The sequence below is a fragment of the Plectropomus leopardus genome, unplaced genomic scaffold (assembly GCF_008729295.1).
Source record: "Plectropomus leopardus isolate mb unplaced genomic scaffold, YSFRI_Pleo_2.0 unplaced_scaffold19531, whole genome shotgun sequence".
In the NCBI taxonomy this organism is placed as follows: domain Eukaryota; kingdom Metazoa; phylum Chordata; class Actinopteri; order Perciformes; family Serranidae; genus Plectropomus; species Plectropomus leopardus.
The window spans coordinates 185-1,873 of NW_024621087.1; the positions used below are offsets into that span (position 1 = coordinate 185).

Sequence of the window (1,689 nt, forward strand, 5' to 3'; positions counted from 1 at the left end):
GACAGATGTAGACAAACTTTTTCTCTGATTGAATAGAGGTCAAAAAATATCTCTGTTTTCATTGATGTTCTTCCTACATTTTACTGACGTTTTATTGATGTTTTTTTTTTTTACATTTTATTGACGTTTCACTGACATTTTTATTGACGTTTCAGAGTTCAGACTTTTGGGGATTTGTGGTTCTAAAACTGAAAAATGTTTGATGATTAATGTTAAATCCAGACAGAAATCATTTTCTCCCCTGATGAAACTGAGAACACTCAGAGTCCTCTCTGCTCCTCCTCTCAGGCCTTTGGGGAGTCATGACGTCTCAGGAGGACGCATCATCCTTCAGGAGGTTCTTTCAGTACGTAGAGGACAGTGGCCTTCGGACCTACGATGGTCTGGTGATCCAAAATGCCTCCGACATCGCCAGAGAGAGTGACCGCATCCGCAACCAGACCAACTGGACCTACCTGCAGGAAAAACACCAGAAGAAGAGACGACAGGAAGAGGCCATCAAGAGGTAGAGAACTCAGAAAGGACCACTTAGGACCAGGACCACTCAGGTCAAGAACCCAGATCACACAAAACCAAGATCACAAAGAACCCAGATCTTCTTTATTTAATTAGAAATCAAGATTTCAATGTCAAATTTTCTTAACAACTTTTCAAAAATGGCAAAAACAAAATAAATCATTAAAGCATTGTGAGGAGGTGCATGTGAGGAGGAGCATGGTGAAGAGGTGCATGTGAGGAGGAGCATGGTGAAGAGGTGCCTGGTGAGGAGGAGCCCACGGGGACTGCAGGGTGCATTATGGTCTTACAGCAACTGAATTTGATAAATTTGATGAATTTGATGAATTTATGAATTTGTGTGTTTGGGGCTTTGCTCAATCGAGTCTTTTTCTTCTGATGCATTTTTTAACAGTCATGTGACCAAAATTCTTACGAACAGAAACTTGAAGCATGAAAAAATGGATGAATATTGTTGATGTCGAACCAACGTGTTGTCTCACTGGTCCATCCAGGATTGGTGAAGATGTTGCCATGGCAACAGATGGGGCATATTCTGGAAAACATTTCAGGATGGGTTTCATGACGATGCCGGCACCGCAGGACCGTCTGCCCCCTCCCAGTCAGGGCTTCGCTGTCCGGTCCCAGTCCCTCCACTCTGTGGGCGCAGGAGATGAAGACTCTAATCCAAACCGAAGACAACCCCCACCCAAACCTAAGAGAGACCCCAACACCAAACTGAGCAGCAGCTCCGAGACAGTCAATGGAGGCTCAAAGAGGGATGAGACCAAAGAGACATCAGAGCAGGCTGAGGGTGAGAACATAACACCTGTCATTTCAACAAGACACCTCCCAGGTCCCAAGTCACCTGCCACACACCTGCCAGGTCACAAGACACCTGCCAGACACCTGCCACACACCTGCCAGTTCAGCAAGATACCAGCCAAACACCTGCCAGTTCAACAAGACACCTGCCACACACCTACCAGGTCACAAGTCACCTGCCACACACCTGCCACTTCAACAAGACACCTGCCACACACCTGCCAGTTCAACAAGACACCTGCCAAACACTTGCCAGGTCACAAGACACCTGCCACACACCTGCCAGTGCAACAAGACACCTGCCACACACCTGCCAGTTCAGCAAGACACCTGTCACACACCTGCCAGTTCAACAAGACACCTGCCACA

At 46.7% G+C, this 1,689-nt stretch overlaps 1 protein-coding gene across 1 annotated transcript; it reads left to right on the forward strand.

Annotated features, from left to right (window-relative positions):
* Positions 1-302: 302 nt before the first annotated feature.
* On the forward strand, positions 303-1,309 carry LOC121965314 (neuronal tyrosine-phosphorylated phosphoinositide-3-kinase adapter 2-like; the record flags this gene model as incomplete). Its single annotated transcript, XM_042515469.1, has 2 exons — positions 303-505; positions 1,011-1,309. Coding segments are annotated over exons 1-2 (502 nt in total), but the record flags the coding sequence as incomplete, so codon positions are not given.
* Between the last annotated feature and the right edge of the window lie 380 nt (positions 1,310-1,689).